Consider the following 16,767-nt stretch of genomic DNA (forward strand, 5'->3'; position numbering starts at 1 on the left):
CGGTGGTGGATATAAACATTTCGAACGAGTCACATTACCATTCTCTGAGATCTGGTTTGTTTGAAAATTAAGGTAATGAGAAGTGCTTTTTAGGGGAGGGATGACACCTCATATATTTCGACTCAAGTATGGGTATCAAATTCGTGATCCACCCGCAAATCCCTTTAATTTGAGCCCAATATTCCCATGGTCGGTAAATATGAACCATTTGGAGCTGGGCGAGAAACGGCATTCTTCGATTCCAAATTCGTTCTTTTCTCCCTTTATTCTCTTAAGGGCGCACCCCAAACACTTGGCTCCAAAATTGAATATCAAATTAGTTTTCAACTCTCAAATACTTTTCATTTGAGTCCCATAGTGTCATAATGGGTCAATACACATATTTTACGTATTTTAAAGAGGAAGAGCGCCATCTAGACTTGAACGCAAATTTTTATGTCATATTCGTAATCCACTTCCAAATACTTTGCCTTTGAGTCCCATATAGCCATGGTCGGCTAATATGCCTAATTGGGGTATTTGGGTGTGGGGCGACCTCCCATTGCTTGGATCAAATTTTTTATGCCATATTTGTTATCTACTGACGAATATTTTTCATTTGAGTCCCATATTGACATGAACGTCGAAAAAATCGTTTTAGAGGAGTTTTGTGGTTGGGACGGGCCGCACGTTACTTGGACCCAAATTTTAATACGATATTCGTTTTCTAGTTTCCAATATCCTTCATTTGATATCCATATTGTGCCTACCGATCCACTTTTGGTTTGGGTGGCGTTTTGTGAAAGGGAAAGGGTCCGCCACCCTCCGATATCCACAAATAATATAGCCTATGTTTCCTTTCAGACAAACCTCCAGAATTTTTGAAAATGTTAAGAAAATAGATTCGGCAGTTTTTGAGTTTACGGAACAAACAAACAAACCGAGTCTCATTTAGTCATGATGGGGTCATATGCCCATTTGGGGCGTTTTTGGGGGGTGGGGTGATCCCCTACACTTCGATCTGATTTTTTATGCCAGATTCGTAATCTACTCTCGAATACCTTTCAATTATGCCCCATATTGATATGGGCGTTCAATTTGTCTGCTTTTACAAGTTTTAGAGTTAGGGTGACTTCCTGGGTACTTGGACCCAATTTTTAATACCATATTCGTAATCTACTCTTCAATACATTTCATTTGATATCCATATTGTCCTTATCGGTCCACTTTTGGTTTTGGATGGTGTTTTCAGGGTAACGAGGGAGGGTCCGCCCCCTTCCGATAACAACAAATTATAAAGCATATTCCTTCTTCCTGACTATATTCGTAATCTACTTCCGAAAACCTTTCATTTGAGTCCCATATTCTTATGCTCGTCCAATAAACCTATTTTAGGATGTTTTGGGGTGGAAGTCATAACAGAAGACAAATTTTAGCCAAATCGGACAAAAATTGCGGCTTCTATTGGCTCAAGAAGTCAAATCGAGAGATCGATTTATATGGGAGCTATATCAGGTTATAGACCGATTTGGACCACAGTTGTTAGAAGTCATAACACTACACCACAAAATTCGTCCGTCAGTTGTAATCATGCTACAGTCTTTCAAAATTGAGATACTGAGCTGAAATTTTGCAGAGACTCGTATTTTTTCATACGCAGGTTATGTTATTGGATGAGCCAAATCGGACTATATTTGGATATAGCTGCCATATAGACCAATCTACCGATTTAGGGTCTTAGGCTCATAAAAGCAGCAATTATTACTCTATTTCGCTGAAATTTTAAATTCTGGGTTATTCTAAGCCTCCCGACATCCGACCTAAATATGATTCAGATCGGACTATATTTAGATATGGCTGCCATATAGACCGATTGCCGATTACGGGTCTTGAGCCCATAGAAGCCGTAATTATTACCCGATTTCACTGAAATTCTAAATGCCTCAATTATTATCCGATTTCGCTGAAATTTTAAAAAGTGAGTTGATTAAAGCCTCCCGATATCTCAATCGAATATGGTTCAAATCGGTCTTTTTTCAGATATAGCTGCCATATAGACCGATCTGCCGACTTAGGGTCTTAAGCCGAATTTGACACAGTGACTTTTGTACTGAGTCTCCCGTCCCCCGACCAGCATATGGTCCAAATCAGACTATATTTACATATAACTTCCATATAGACCGATCTTTCAACTTAAGATCTTAATCCCATAAAAAGCGGATTTGTTGCCCGATGTCGCTGAAACTGTGACTTTTATAAGAGATCTCGGGACCAGAATGAAATTTTATCTGAACATTTACATATTACTATGGATATGGTACAGAAGTACAGGAGGAGGAGAGTTCGGCACGGCCGTACTTAACACGTTTTTACTTGTTTCATTTAGGGTTTTTTATATGGAGTTTGACAGTTGTTCACGTGAAAAACCGAATGGTATATCAACCCAAAAAGCGTGTTAAGTTCGGAAGGGCCGAATGTCGGAAACCAATCACTAGGGATTCTGTTAAAAATTTACACAAACTGAACTTAAGCTGTTGTTACCCTATATGTTCTTGTCTTATGACATGTCACTTTTTATTTATCATTGATATTTCAATATTGGTATTTTGTGTCAAAATTGCCAATTTACATTCGATTCACCATTTTTGCTAATACTGAGTGTAGATCTTATTTTTGATGACCTCACCTAAAAATTTAACAACAGTCCATATTTTAATGCCAAAAAATTGTTACAATTCTGCGAAAGTTGGTCACATCATGTTACGACTTCCAACAACAGTGCCAAGTACAATCCAAATCGGTCTTTAACCTGATTTAGCTCCGTTCTCCTGATTTGAGATCTTGAACCGCTGGAATTCGCAGTTGTTATACGATTTGTATGAAATTTTTTACTTAGTGTTGCGTTATGACTTCCAACATCCGTGGAAAGCATGGTCCATACGTAACCTGATATAGCTCCAATATAAACCGATCTCCCAATTAGTCTTCTACGGCCCCAAATAGATTCAATTTATGTCTGAATTGGCAAAAATGTTGTACGTAAAGTATACATGTGCCCTTGAGCTAAGTTCGTTTGGGTAAATTTTTAGTGCAATCCATGGCGGTGGGTTCCCAAGCATCGGTCTAGACCAACTTATGATACGTGTATCATTTTACTTGTTAGTACCTTGGTAGAATTTAAGGACTTGATTCTTATCTTCTGAGCATGTCGATTGACTTACATTCAAGTCTTTCCATTTCTCTCGCCATTCTGCGGAATAGATCTTCCTTCTCCTTCCTCATCCACCTATACCTGTCCTTTATTTGATGCGTATTCATTTGTTGTATACTTAAAGCCAAGATTTCAGCGTACAACTTAACCACATACATCTCCATCACCTCCTGACGTACTTATGTGAGAACTCTTGTTATGCCAAAAATGAGCTTCTCGTGTCTTAAATTAAAAACTCCTATTTCATTTAGCCGTTGAAGCGGAAACACCAACTTAACACCATTGACCAAAAATCCCACCATCACTCACTAGGAGGGATTTAAAGGCTAATTTTGATTGTTCCCAGAGTATTAGAAACCAATAAAGCGTAAAATTCTATTAACTGCTAAATCTTGGGTAAATTGATGTTTTTCCAACTGGTCTTTATAAACGTTTATGGATCTCCCAACCCCACTCCCCTGTGTGTGCCAAGCACCCATGAATACATACTTGTGCACGTGCCTCTGTTTTGGCCTAAGGCTTTTAGGTTGGAAAAACGTCTTATTTCCTGTTTGCCTCGCTAATGGTTGTTTTCGCTTCCGGTCATTGAAATGTTACGTTCAACATGACCATGGGCATAGCTGCATAGTTGCGTTAAACCGCAAACATGGCTAGTCAGCAAAGCATCGTTAGAGAGCAGATCTGCTGCCATCAACAGTTCCCATGACTGCCTTCATTTCTTGGTATTCTTTGATTCTCCAATGTTGTTACCACAGGTTTAGAGCTTGTGTTGCCTTTTCAGAAACTTTTCTCGTTTTTCTCCATACAGTTGGCTGCCTGTCATTGTGCATTGTTGTTGTTGTTGTTGTGCCAACGACAATTGAAATAATAAGCCAAGGCGGCGATAAGATTAATGATTATGGCTTTTTACTATGCTCCCCCTCTCCAAGTACCAGGAGGAGTATTGCCTTACTGTTCTGACAGCAGTGAAGAGAATATATTTGTTTCCTTTTATTGTGCCTGCCTTGAAGTGGGTTGCATTGGGTTTTCCCTTTTCTTGAGGGTTTCTGGTTCTAGTGGTGGTAGTGGTGGTGGTGGCGGTGGGTGGTTACTGATGATGTCTGTTTTTGATTGAAATTAATTATAAAGTGTGCAATTTAGTGAAATGTTATTGTACATTATGAGAATTTGGTTTTATTAGGAGACTATCTGGACGGGGCCCGCTCCGCAGCGCCTTCTTTTACTTTATATGGAACAAAATTATCCCTTGAATATTTATTTTCGACAATTAGAGAGCTTTTAGTGAATACCATGCTACGAAAATAGTAAATGTATATCGCTTGACTAACAGCATAACAATGTGGAAGGGGTAGACCCCCAGAAAATCCCGAAAGTCAGTATCAATTTCGTGCTCTACTCCCCAATAACTTTCATTTGAGCCCCACATTGACATGGTTGGTAAAAATGCCCGATTTAAGGGAGTTTTGGTGAGTGGGGTGATTCCCCAAACACTTAGCCCTGAAAATATATCAACATCGTTCTCTACTTTCAAATATCATTTATTTGAACCCCATATTGGTCTCAAAATTCGATATTAAATTCGCTTTCTTATCTCAAATGCCTTTCATGAAAACCCTTTAAATCAAAAGTCAGCAAATATGTCCGATTTGGGGTATGAACCCACTGTCTTGAAGACCCAAATTGTCTTAGTGTGCAAATACGACCTATTAGGGGGTTGTTATGGTGGTGAGATGTCCCCTAGACAGTTGGTCCCGATTGTTGATATCAGATTCGTGGTTTACTCCAAATACCTTTCATTCGAGCCTCATATTTCCATAGTCGGAAAACATGACCAGTTTGGGGCATGGGGCAGCAGTTCAGGGACTTGTTCTACTCTAAAATACCTCTTATTACAGCCCCATTTTGGAATGGTTAGCAAATACGTCCTATATAAGTGGTTTTATGGGGGTGGGCTTTATGGTGAGCCATAAACTCTTTTCCGAATATTGATTTCAAATTCTTGCTTTACCCCATATAGCTATGGCCGTAAATTTGCCCTTTTTTGAGGGGTTTTTGGTTTTTGTGCGGCCCCCTATATTTGGATATCAGATTCGTATTCTACGCTCAAATACATTTTATTTAAGCCCCATATTGCCATGGTCATTATATTAGTCCTGTTTGGGGAAAAAGTGGACCCCCAGAAACTTGGTCCCACATTTGGATATCAGATTCGTATTCTACTCACAAATACCTTTCATTTGAGTCCCATATTGTCGTGATTGGTCTAAATATATATTTGGTAGGTTTTAGGGTGGGGCGTACCTCATCCGAAATTTGAATACCAAATTTTTCTTTTTAGGTTACTATAAGAGAGCACACAAAATTTCGCTTAAATCGCACCACCCATCACCGAAATGGGAGAACTGAACAAGGATAATCGATAGACCGGTTTATATGGGAGCTATATCAGGTTATAGACTGATGTCGATTGTACTTGGCACAGCTTTTGAAAGTCATAGCAAAACACTTTGTGCAAAATTTCAGCTAAATCGGACAAACTTGCAGCTTGTAAGAACTCAAGAAGTCAAATCGGCAAATAGGTTTATATGGGAGCTGCACCAGGTTATAGACCGATTTGGACTTACATAGTACAGTTGTTGAAAATCATAAGAGAACACTATGTGCAAAATTTCAGCCAAATCGGACAAAACCTGCGGCTTTCAGGGGCTCAAGAAGATTTAATTATTTTAAACCGTACTTGGCACAGTTTTTCGAAGTCATAACACACCACCGTAGCGCAGAGGTTAGCACGTCCACCTATCACGATGCACGCCTGGGTTTGAACTCTGGCGAGACCATCAGAAACAATTTTCAACGGTGGTTTTTCCCTCCTAATGCTAGCAACATTTGTGAGGTACTATGCAATGTTAAACTGCTCTCCAAAGAGATGTCGCACTGCGGCACACCGTTAGGACTCGGCTATCATTGAGCTCAAAATTGAATCGGACTGCACTCATTGATATGTGAGAAGTTTGCCCCTGTTCCTTAGTAGAATGTTCATGGGCAAAATTTGCATTTCCAACACACCACTACATGCAAAATTTGAGCCAAATCGGATAAAAATTGCGGCTCTTGAGGGCTCTAGAATTCAAATCGGGAGATCGGTTTACATGGAAGCTGCTTTAGGTTATTGACCAATTTCGACCGTGCTTTCTTGGAAGTCGTAACACATTACCCCATGCAAAATTTCGGCCTAATCGGACAAAAATTGCAGCTTCCAGGAGTCAAATCGAGAGATCGGAGTATATGGGAGCTATATCAGGATATAGACCGATTTCGACCGTACTTGGAACAGTTCTTGGAAGTCGTAACAGATTACCGCATGTACAGTTTCGGCCAAATCGGACAAAAATTGCGGATTCCAGGGGCTTAAGAAGTCAAATCGGGAGATCGTTTTATATAGTCGTCTTCTCACGATGCGGATCTCTCCATAGGATTTACGTCGTCCAGCCGACAGTTTTGCACTTCCACAATGCACAGTACATGTAAAACAGATGATGTTGAGGGCTTGTACAGTGGGATAGAATCGAAAAAAACTAGTAGAAATATACCGTTTGAGAACGGAGAGAGAGTTCGTCACTCGCGCCCTCCGACTCGGACTGTGTCGCCCCGAAAGGCTTCGTATTAACCAGCCTTATTGTCGGCTGACCTTTGGCCTTCACAGAGAAATAAGTCTCCTGCCCATCACACACAAAATTCTATCGAGTGTTCTGTGTGGAGTACTACATCCAACGTCTTCGAGATAATTGGACTTTCGAACTGGCAAATCTACTTTAGACCAGACATTCACACTTCGCCAAATTCTGAAAAGACCGGCATTTATCATCTATTAGTTTACTACAAAACCACTTTCAATTCTGTGGATTAAATGGAAACCTCTCTTAAGCTCTGTCAGTGGTAGCAGTAATTTGCTTAGCAACAATGTGAGTGTTCCCCCACATTGTATAAAAGTTTCCTTTAAAGATAAACGAACTGCAACATCTCCATTATCTTTAAATGAAGTTCTGGCCTTAATTTCACTTGTCGCAACTGCAAAAACAACATTTCAAGTGTTAAAACTCCTGCTGTGAGAATTTTTATTCATCTTAGCACTTGGCGGCATAAAACCATGCTACTGCAATGCAGAGAAAGGCCACGAATATCAAAAGCAACAGCTACAACAGTGACAATGAAGGCGACAGGATACTTTTCCTATACCAAATTACCACGTCCAGCTCATACACACGCACACAGCCACACAAAAAAGGGGACACACCCTTATCTGGATGTGTCATGGCGAAAACTTGGTTAACTGAATACCTTCCTTAACTTTGGGTAGCCAACACCCATTTAGCCAACTCTGCACCATGGCATGATGGCCATGTAGTTGTTCAATGTGTGCGTGTGTGTTAGCCTGCACTAAGGGGGTCCTGCTGGTTCTGGTGCTGATGCTACTGCTGCTGCACACAATAATTCAAAAACAGCTTTGGTCGAAAGTTGCCGCCTTTTCTCGTAGCTGTCACTCACATGCCCCGTATACTTCTCAAACTTTAGAGCAACATTTTCATTCGTCTCTCAATACAAAAGTAAAAGAGTTCGTGAGTGTATGGGAGTATTTCTGCCTGGTTGTATGTGCAAGCAAACCATTTTTGCCTTACCATCAAGTCCATCGTTCAATGTGTCCTTTAACGTTACTTCTACTAAATGAAGCCACATCAGCGAACTATGCGAAAGTGCAGAATGGGAAATGACGGACGGCTCTTCGATGATTGTATCAAATAACCATTTGTATTTGTTCTGCAATCAATTTGCAACAAATTATCCTTGTTTTTCCTCATTTCACCATGGCCAAAGTAAGCGTCTAGGATATGGGTTTTCATGCAGGCGGCACTCATACACTCATAGTCTGCGTGTGTTTGTCTTATTTCTTGTTTTAAGTCAGCTCTTCCATGTACAGAACGAAGGCTATCTGGCAATGATGTAGCCAACAGACAATTTTGAGCCTTTCAATAGAAGGCTGATAAATTTCTAGTTATATGAAATTGACATGTAAATGGTAAGTAAGAGCGTGGTAAGTTCGGTCGCGCCGAATCTTATATACCATCCGCCATGGATCGCATTTGTCGAGTTCTTTGAGCGGTGACTCTTTTTAGGCGAACAAAGAATAATGGATAAGAATTGTTATGCTATTGGAGCTATATCAAGTTATAGTCCGATTCGAACCATACATAAATTGAATGGTGAAGACCATAGTGGAAGTCATTCGGATAAGAATTGCGCCGTGTAGGAGCTCAAGAAGCATAATCGGGAGATCGGTTTATATGGGGTCTGTATCAGGCTATAGATCCCTTCAGACCATATTGAAGAAGTATGTTTGGAGGCCACCGTAGCTGAGAGGCTAGCATGTCCGCCTATGATGCTGAACGCCAGGGTTCGAATCCTGGCGAGACCGTCAGAAAAAATTGTCAGCGGTGGTTTTCCCCTCCTAATGCTGGCAACATTTGTGAGATACTATGCCATGTAAAACTTCTCTCCAAAGAAGTGTCGCACTGCGGCACGCCGTTCGGACTCGGCTATAAAAAGCTCATTGAGCTTAAACTTGAATCGGTCTGCACTCATTGATATGTGGGAAGTTTGCTTCTGTTCTTTAGTGGAATGTTCATTGGCAAAATTTGTATTTGTTTTTGTTGTATATTGAAGGTCATGGGAGAAGCCGTTGTGCAAAATTTCAGCCATATTAAAGTCAAGCAGCCAAGATCCGTTTATATGGCAGCTATATTAGGTTAAAGACCGATTTGAACCATACGTAACACAGTTTTTGGATGTCATAACAAAACACTTCATGCAAAATTTCAGCCAAATCGGATAAGAATTGCGCCCTCTAGGGGCTCAAGAACCCACCAACCTACACTGATAAGAAGTATTAGTGCAAAATTTCAAGCGCCTAGCTTCACTCCTTCGAAAGTTAGCGTGCTTTCGACAGACTCATTACTATCAAGAATGACGAAATAAGTATACCCCAATCCTATGGTGAATACTAATTGTGTTGTGAAGTTCCATCTTTAAAATAAAGTCTTTCTATTTGAGTACTACATGTCCATAGATTAGGTAGGACACACCATCAAAGAGAGTTACTCAAAGACCCGTTTGGTACTACAGAGAAAAGAAGTGTAAGTGAGAAATTTAAACAAGTAAAGGTCGAATATCAGTTGGCTTTAACCAACTCACTATTTAAAATTTCACCGAAATCTCATAATAATTGTGGCTTTTATGAGCTCAAGACCCTCAAGCTGCACATCTCTCTATAAGCAGCTATATCTGAATATAGACCGGTCTGAATCGGATGTCGGGAGGCTTAAAAAAATCTTTTTTTTTCAATTTCATCGAAATCGGATAATAAATGCGCCTGTAACGCGCTTAAGACCCTAAATCGCCAGATCGGTCTATATGGCAGCTATATCTATATATAGTCCGATTTGTCCCATTCTAGAACTTAACCTGCTTATAGAAGAAATACCCACCACCATAGGATGCTAGTCATTCCGATTGTAAGACCTCGAAATATTCGTCTAAGACCCCTAAAGTGTATATCGTCTCGATTAAGCCATGTCCGTCCGTCTGCCGAAATCAAGAAAGTGTTCGAACGCCTAAAGCTAACCATTTGAAATTTTACACAGATACTTAATATTAATGTAGGTCATTGGGGATTGCAAATGGGCCATATCGGTTCAGATTTAGATATAGCTCCCATATAAACCGATCTGCCGATTTGACTTCTTAAGCCTTTGGAAGCCGCAATTTTTGTCCGATTTGGCTGGAAATGTTTAAATGTACTGTTATGTTACGAATTCCAACAATTGTGCCAATTAAGGTCCGAATTGATCTATAACCTGATATAGCTTCCATATAAACCGATCTCCCGATTTGACTTCTTGAGTTCTTAAAAAGCCGCAATTTTTGTCCGATTTGGCTGATATTTTGTATGATATAGCTCCCATGTAAACCGGTCTCTGGATCATCTTTATTCGGTTCCTAGAAGCTTTAACTTTTGCAGGTTTGACAGAAATTTCGTATGTATAATAAAATTATGCCCTTCAACTAAATTTATTTTGTATAAATTTTTAGCAGAATCCATGGTGGGGGTTCCCAAGATTCGGCCCGGTAAAACTAAGCACGCTTTTACTTGTTTTAAATTTAACAAGTAAATAGGCATTTAGTTCGGCCTGGCCGAACTTTGGCTACCCATCACCTCGAATATATATATTAACCACCTTTCGTCATAGTACAATAAACAATACATCAATTATGAACCCTTAACAGCTATTTCTAAATATATTCCGATATCCACCATATTCAGGAAGACAATGTAAGTCTCTAACACAACTCGATGTAAAAAATTCATCGGTCCAAAAATGCACCTTTTATTGGCCCAACAACTTAAATCGGCATCTTGGTATATGTATATTCCAGCTGTATGCAAATATAGACCGATCCGAACCATATAGACCGATCAGGATAATATAAACCGATCTGGAACACGAATGTCGAAGAGCCTAATATAGCCCACTGTGTCAAATTTCAGTAAAATCAACCAATAAAAGTGCTTTTATTGTCCCAAGAATTTAAATTGAGAGATCGGTACATATGGAAGCTATATCCAAATATAGCCCGATCTTATCCATACTCGGTACGAATGTCCAAGGGCCTAACAGAACTAATTTTGATAAATTTCAGCGAAATCAGTTAATAAACTCACCTTTTATAGGCCTTAAACCCTAAATCGGGAGATCGTTATACATGCTAGCTATATCCCAATCCGGGCCGTATTATCGAGGAGCCTAACACAACTTGGTGTACCAAATTTCTGAGAAATCGGACAATAAAAGCGGTTTTTATGGGCCCAAAACCATAAATCGACTGATCGGTCTATAAAGCCGCTATATCTAAATCTGGACCGATAATTATACAAGGATGTCGAAGGGCCTAACACAACTCACTGTCCTAAATTTCAGCGAAATCGGGCAACAAATGCGTTTTTATGGGGTCCAACCCCTCAAATCGGGAGATCTGTATATTGGGTTGCCCAAAAAGTAATTGTCGGTAATATAGTAGTAATATAGTCGGCGTTGACAAATTTTTCAGCTGTTACTTTTAGCTTGCTTTAGAAAAAAAGTGCACGAAATTTTGTTTACATTTGTTTGTTTGGCGTCAATTTTAATATGGGTACCACATGTATTGAAAGAAATTCATTTAACAAACAGAATCAACGCTTGTGGTATGCACCTTAAACGCAATGAATTCGATCCGTTTTTAAAACGAATTATAACTGGAGATGAAAAATGGATTGTTTACAACAACGTTAGTCGAAAACGATCATGGTCCAAGCATGGTGAACCAGCTCAAACCACTTCAAAGGCTGATATCCACCAAAAGAAGGTTATGCTGTCTGTTTGGTGGGATCGGAAGGGTGTGGTATATTTTGAGCTGCTTCCAAGGAACCAAACAATTAATTCGGATGTTAACTGTCAACAATTGGACAAAGGCCAGAAGTTCTATGAGCGTGGAATGTGGATGGCAAAAGGTTATCGAACAAAATGGCAATTATATATTTGATTAAAGTTCATTCTAAGTTTTATTAAAAATGCATTTACTTTCTTTTAAAAAATCCGCAATTACTTTTTAGGCAACCCAATATGGCAGCTATATATCTGGACCGATCTGGGCCAAATTGAACAAAGATATCGAGTGGCCCAAATTTTAGGGAAAATGGGACGAAAAATGCGCCATTTATGGGCCAAAGACTTTAAATCGAGGTGTCGTTATATATGGCATCTATATCCAAATCTAGAGCGATTTGGGCCGTATTGAACAGGGATTACAAGAAGCCTAACAAAACCCGTTATACTAAATTTCAACTGAAACTGACAATAAATGCGCCTGGTATGAAGTCAAGACCTCGAGAGATCGGTTTATATGGCAGCCATATCCAAATCTGGACCGATCTGGGCCAAATTGAACAAGGATTTTGATGGACCAAACATTAGTTATGTTTGGTCCATCAAAATCCTGCCCTAAATTTCGGCGAAATCGAAAAATAAATACGCCTTTTATGGGCCCAAGACCTTAAATCGGGAGCTCGGTCTATATGATAGCTATATCCAAATCTGGACCGATCAGAAAACCGAAATTGAAGAAGGATACCACTGTCCCAACTTTCAGACAAATCGGATAGTAAATATGGCTTTTATGGGCCAGGCCCTAAATCGGCGGATCGCTCTATATAGGGGCTATATCAAGCTATAGTCCGATATAGCTCATTTTCGAATTTAATCTGTGCAAAGTTTCAGCTCAATATCTCCATTTTTAGAGACTGTAGCGGACATGGCTAGATCGTCTTAGATTTTAACGACTATATATACTTTATATGGTCGGAAATGGATATTTCGATGTGTTGCAAACGGAATGGTGGGTATAAAACCCAATATCAATTTTATTTATTTTCTATCAGAAAACGTTGAAATAAAACGTTTTTTTTTTAATTAGAATTTCACAGGAAGTTTTTTTTTAAATTCTGCTTGCCATTACGGGAGTTGTCAGTACTATAAAATGGGGTCCTGTTAATGTCAGACTTTTATACAAAAAAATCATCAATACTTAATTTTGAAAGAATTTTCATTTAACTTTCATTTCTGAAGGACATTCCTCAGAATATTATTTAAAAAAAAACTTTTTTTCCGAAATTTTATTTTCAGAGCAAATTTACATGCATCCAAAACTTTGCATAGTTAAGACTCCATCCTTAATTTTTTTTTTAAATTCACACATTTTTATTCACCTTCCTCTTCGCTTTTCTTCCGATTCCAGGTTAAAATATGGTTTCAAAATCGTCGCATGAAATGGCGCAACTCCAAGGAACGTGAACTCCTGGCCAACGGTGGTTCTCGTGATCAAACTCTACCCAATAAGAATAATCCCAATCCCGATTTGTCGGATGCCAAATGTGATCGTCCCCTTACGCCCTTGTCTCCCCTGCAAATGTCCCCAGAACATGGACATAATCTCTCATCTTCGCCGCTTCAATCACCTTCGAATTCCAAGGATGACTTACAACAATCAGCAATCAGTCACAATTCACGATCATCAGCTTCTACAACTCCCAAACCTGCCAATTCACCAAATACCAACAACAATTCCATGCAATCACCGCCACCACCCATGGCCAGTCAAACAACGCTAAACATGCATCATTTGCCTCATCCTGTGAGCAGCATAGGACAGCATGTGGGAGGATCATATGGTGGGGCCCTGCATCAGATATCATCACCTCCTCCCCTGCTGACAGTGGCTAAATTGCCCACACAACATGATCAATCATCAGCCTCATCGAATGCTTCTTCACCGCCCAACGGTGCTGGTGGCAGTGGCGGGGTAGGTGGAGTGCTAATGCCCATGACTAGTGCCGAATTTCAAGCAAAAATAAATGCTGAGATGCATAAGCATTTGGTGGCTGCCGATTTGAAAATTAAGCTGGAATCCACACTCAATGAGGCCAAGCAGCGACGCATGACCATGTTGAATATTAGCGGCAATGGGCCTGAGGCCATGCATCATATGGGTCTACATCCAGGCCATCCATTTTTGGCCATGCAGCATCATTTGCAACAACAGCAGCAGCAACAACAACAACATCTGCAACACCACCCCCATCAGCCACATTCTCAGCTGTCATCACAAACCCCTCCCACTGCCTCGCTACTGGCCCCTGGTCCCCCATTTGCAGCCCATCAACAGCAGCAATTTCAAAATTCTGAATTCATGAAAATGTACTATGACGACTATGACGATTCGAATTCAGACAGTGATGAAGAGATCAGTGTAACGTGACCGCCTTAAAGCGGTAGCCGACTTGCGGAACGTTTTCAAATAAATCCTTTCCATTATTAATTTGTATATATAGAGTACCATAAAGTAATTGGTCCACAAAATTAGTCTTAAGTTCAATACACTTTGGCCATTTATTTATTAAATTATTTTTTTATTTAGTCCTAAGCTGTAATGCCTGGTCTGTATTTCCGTTTAATGTCATATTTATGCCCTTCTATACTAAAATTAAAATTGATATTAATAAAATTTCCATAATTGCAAAGTTCATATGATAAGACACTTGGTAATGATATTTAAAAGTTTAATTAATTCATAAATATTTTTTTTCGAATTTAAATTTAAAAAAAAAAAATTGATATAAAATTTCAAATAAATGCACAGAAAATAAACATGGATAAATAGAAATGTGTTTGTATCGTCGGCTGAGGTATACCAGTAGGTATACTCGTAAAGGCTTTTTTTACTCATTAACACAACTTGGTGGCCCAAATATCAGCGAAATCGAGCAATAAATGCGCCTTTAATGGGCCCAAGACCTTAGATCGGGTGATATGGCAGCTATATTCAAATCTGAACCGATCCTTGACCAAATTGAAAAAAGATTCCGAGGGGCCTAACACAACTCACGGTCCTAAATTTCCACGAAATCACACTAAAAATGCGGCTTCCAGGGGCTCAGGAAGTCAAATCGGGAGATCAGTTTAAATGGGAGCTATATCCAAATTTAAACCGATATGGCCCATCTCCAACGACCTATATCAATATTAAGTATCTGTGCAAAATTTCAATCGGCTAGCTGTGACCCCTATCGTGATTTCGACAGACGGACGGACGGACATGGCTAGGTTGACTCAGAATACGGAGACGATGAGGAATATATATACTTTATGTGGTCCTAGATCAATATTTCGGAATGATTATACCCATCCCATGGTGTATACACCCATCGTGGGTATAAAAAGGATATCGATGGGCCATACACAACACGCTAAACCAAATTTCTGTGAAATCGGACAATAAATGCGCCTTTTATGGGCCCAAAACCCGAAAGCGAGAGCGGACTATATGGCAGCTGTATCCAAATCTGAACCTTTCTAGGCCAAATTCAAAACAGATGTCGAATTGCTTAAAACAACTCATTGACCCAAAGTTCGGCGAAATCGGACATGCTCGACAGCTGCCAAATTGGAGAAAGATACCGAGTGGCCAAACACAACTCACTGTCTCAAATTTCAGCGAAATCGGACAATAAATGCGCCTTTTATGGGCCTTAAACCTTAAACCAGGAGATCTCTATATATGGCAGCTATGTCCAAATCTGGACCAATCTTTGCCAAATTGAAAAAAGATTCCAAAGGGCCTAACACGAGTCACAGTCCCAAATTTCGGCGAATTCTGACATTAAATGCACCTTTTATGGGCCCAAGAGCTTAAATCGGCAGATCGGTCCATATGGGGGCTATATAATTAATATATAGTCTTCAAACTTAACCTGCCTATGGACCAAAAAAGTTTCATGAAAAGTTTCAGCTCAATATCTTCATTTTTAAAGAGTGTAGCCTGATTTCAACAGAGAGACGGACAGATATAAGAAAGGCTAGATCGTCTTAGATTTTTACAACTATCACGAATATATAAACTTTATAAAGTCGGAAATGGATGTTTCGATGTGTAGCAAACGGGGTTACAAAATTATTGTAATATACCCCCATCCTTCGGTGGTGGGTACTCGTATAAAAAGTAGTCGTGAAAAGAGAACATAGTGCCAGCCAACCAGGGAAACGAACGGATCGCGTCAGAGAAGTAGTCGTGTTAGCGATGTAATCGCCTTAGTGAAGTTGTCGGATCAACGAATTAGTCGTGTCAGGAAACGAACGGATCGCGTAAGAGATGTAGTCATGTTAGCGATATAGTTAGTGAAGTTGTCGCTTTAACGAATTAGTCGCGTTGGAGAAGCGGCCACGTTAGCGAAATAGTCGCGTTAGTGACGTTGTAGCGTTAACGAAGTAGGCGCGCTAGCAAAGTTATCCCGATAGCGAAGAAGTGGCGTTAGCGAAGTAGTCAGGTTAACGAAGTTATCGCGTTTAGAGGCATTGGCAAAGTAGTCACGTTAGCAAAGTAGTAGCGTAAGCAAAGTATTTGGTCGCTTATGCAAAGTATATAGTCGCGTAAACAAAGTAGTCGCGTAAAAAAAGTAGTCGAGTAAGCAAAGTAAACGCGTAAGCAAAGTAGTCGCGTTAGCAAAGTAAACGCGTTAGCAAAGTTGTAGCGTTAGCGAAGTAGTCACATAAGCAAAGTAGTCATCTTAGAAAAGTAGTCGCCTTAGCAAAGTAGTCACATTAGCAACGTAGTCACGTTAGCAAAGTAGTCGCGTTACAAAGTAGTGGCGTTAGCAAAGTAGTCGCGTTAACAAAGTAGTCGCGTTAGCAAAGTAATCGCGCTAGCAAAGTTGTAGCGTTAGCAAAGTAATCGCGCTAGCAAAGTTGTAGCGTTAGCGAAGTAGTCACATTTAGTCGCCTTAGCAAAGTAGTCGCCTTAGCAAAGTAGTCGCCTTAGCAAAGTAGTTGCCTTAGCAAAGTAGTCGCCTTAGCAAAGTAGTCACATTAGCAACGTAGCCACGTTAGCAAAGTAAGCGCATTAGCAAAGTATTCGCGTAAGCAAAGTCGTCGCCTAAT

General features: G+C 39.9%; 1 protein-coding gene across 1 annotated transcript in view; it reads left to right on the forward strand.

The window, feature by feature from the left end:
- Positions 1-14,265, forward strand: part of LOC106086170 (probable serine/threonine-protein kinase DDB_G0267686) — a 112,644-nt gene extending 98,379 nt beyond the window's left edge. The window contains exon 5 of the mRNA XM_013250725.2: positions 13,073-14,265. Within this exon, the coding sequence (XP_013106179.2) occupies positions 13,073-14,092 (1,020 nt within the window). The 3' untranslated portion in view covers positions 14,093-14,265. The remainder of the gene's footprint in view (positions 1-13,072) is intronic.
- The last annotated feature ends 2,502 nt before the right edge of the window (positions 14,266-16,767 follow it).

This window comes from Stomoxys calcitrans, chromosome 1 (genome assembly GCF_963082655.1).
Source record: "Stomoxys calcitrans chromosome 1, idStoCalc2.1, whole genome shotgun sequence".
Classification (NCBI taxonomy): Eukaryota; Metazoa; Arthropoda; class Insecta; order Diptera; family Muscidae; genus Stomoxys; species Stomoxys calcitrans.